Source organism: Galeopterus variegatus, unplaced genomic scaffold (genome assembly GCF_000696425.1).
Source record: "Galeopterus variegatus unplaced genomic scaffold, G_variegatus-3.0.2 Scaffold24803, whole genome shotgun sequence".
Taxonomy (NCBI): domain Eukaryota; kingdom Metazoa; phylum Chordata; class Mammalia; order Dermoptera; family Cynocephalidae; genus Galeopterus; species Galeopterus variegatus.
Window position 1 is genome coordinate 5,821 of NW_007750914.1, and position 2,261 is coordinate 8,081.

At 45.1% G+C, this 2,261-nt stretch overlaps 1 protein-coding gene across 1 annotated transcript in view; it reads right to left on the reverse strand.

The window, feature by feature from the left end:
• The window catches only part of LOC103583608 (voltage-dependent L-type calcium channel subunit alpha-1D-like), a gene marked incomplete at both ends in the record, with an annotated part of 5,445 nt that extends 3,474 nt beyond the window's left edge, over positions 1-1,971 (reverse strand). Inside the window, 3 exons of the mRNA XM_008564876.1 lie at positions 313-520; positions 648-873; positions 1,811-1,971. Coding sequence (XP_008563098.1) covers positions 313-520; positions 648-873; positions 1,811-1,971 — 595 coding nt within the window. The remainder of the gene's footprint in view (positions 1-312; positions 521-647; positions 874-1,810) is intronic.
• Positions 1,972-2,261: the final 290 nt, after the last annotated feature.

A 2,261-nucleotide genomic window follows, 5' to 3' on the forward strand; every position in this document is an offset into this window, starting at 1 on the left:
AACAAGAGGATTTTAGAGTCTATTTCTCAGAAATGTCACAAAATTAAACAAAAAAATTGGGGGGTTATTATTCTGTAATATAGCTAGTAGTCTTAAAAAAATGACATTAAATCACATCATTTAGATAGCTAGAGGATGATGCAAAAAAATAACATAAATGGCACAATATTTACCAGGGTGTTATTGGGACAGGGATTAAAAATAAGAATGGAATCCTTTTGTCGTACTGAACTGTGAGCAAAGAGGAAGTCAGAGGAGGTTTAGCAGCTGCTCACACAGGCTTTTTGGGGACAGGCTGGAGGGAGGACTCACCTGGAATACGGTCAGCAGTGCTTGAGGGAAATTGTCAAAGGTGCTCCTCTTGGTTTGCGTTTCATCAAAATTAAACTTGCCGCCAAATAGCTGCATCCCAAGCAAGGAAAAGATGATAATGAAGAGAAAAAGCAGAAGCAGCAGTGAAGCAATGGACTTCATGGAGTTCAACAAGGACGCCACGAGGTTGCTCAGGGAAGTCCAGTGCCTGCAAGTCAAGATGAGGCTGTGAGCCCAATACCCATGCAGGATGAGCAGAATGTCACCTGCCCAGAAACGTGCCTGATCACCACCTCGTGTTCATAAAGCACCTGCAGTGAGACACATTTCCTCACCTGGTCACCTTGAAGATGCGTAAGAGGCGCACACACCGAAACACAGAGATCCCCAGTGGAGACATGATTTCCAGTTCCACCAAGATCGTCTCAGTAATTCCACCACACACCACGAAGCAATCAAACCGGTTGAAAAGAGAGACGAAATATGCCTGCAGACCCAAGCTGTACATTTTTACCAGCATCTCACAGGTGAACAGAGCCAAGAGGACTTTGTTAGCGATATCTGGAAAGACAAAGGGGCGCCTGTCCTTGGGATCTTATGGGAAACACTCCGACTCCTTTTGTCTCCTCACCCCTCCCTCCCCACCATTCCCCGCAGGAAACATACCAATACCTTGTCCCTCTCTTTGCTTTGCACCCACACAGAAATGTGGCCTTAATATCTATGGCCTGCTTGTCTGCCAGGCTCTGGTCCTGCATCTGCTGCTATCTAAGCGTACAACTCTGGAGAAGTTACTTGATCTCTCCGGGTCTCAGTTTCATCGACTAAAAAATCGGGAGGGGCAGCTTACCACATAATCTCTGAAGCTTTCCAGCAGTAAAAGCCTACAACTCTGCATTTAGACCATCACATATATTGTTTTCTTTCAGTCACACACAAAATGACCTGTCTGGTCTTGCTTATGACACTATGATATCAGAAGTGGTCACCTACCATTGTCATTTCTAACATCAGAAAATACCACCAAGCAGGCTGGAGAGGTAGAAGGAAACATTTGATGTGATGTGAGGAAGGACTTCTCAGTAGCTTAGAACTGTCAAAACAGGCTGTCTCTGGGGACGAGCTCCCCCGCACCCCACTGCAGGGGCATTCAAAGCAAGAGAACAAAACCACTTGCCACAGATATTCTGGGGGCAGGGAGAAGGGATTATGAGGTTCCCTCCCACTCCAGGATTCCTTGATCCTAGGTTGTCTCGGGGTTGCGACAATGGGATGGATACTTGGTATTAATCAGCTTCCAGGTGCTGCCCCACACAGCACAGGATGCACCCCACTCCAGTGCTGGCCTGTGTCTGGATGGTTCTACCATGTTCCTGGTTAGTCCTCACTAGAAATGTTCCTATACCTCATTACACATTGATCAAATAAGACTAAACAGCAGCTGGACAGCTATAGGAATATCTAATTCAGAACACAAAACAACGGCCTCTGCTTGTACCTTGAATCTGTGTCAACCAGTCTGGCTGATTATAATGCTCAGAGGAAATGGTTAAGGTGTTGAGAAACACCAGGACAATAACCAGCCAGTAAAACGTGACAGACTTCACGGCAGCCCTACATCTTCTGCGATTGAATCGGTTCCAGCGACGCCAGCGTCGGCTGAAAGACAAACAAACATTACTCCTTGGATGACAGATACAGCATGAGTGTCCAATAAACATTATTAAGAAATAATTTGGTTTTCATTCTGGAGGTCCAGGGTGGGGCGGGGGTGCAAGAAGGAAAGAGAACAAATAGCGTAAAAATTAACAGGCCTCATAATATAAATTATGTTGTTCTTAAAATACAACTTTTAAAAGTATAATCTTGACTTGATCATGCTATCAGTTTCTTTTGCACAGCTTTAGATAGCTCCAGAACCTGTCATATGCAGCCCTCAAACAGACGAG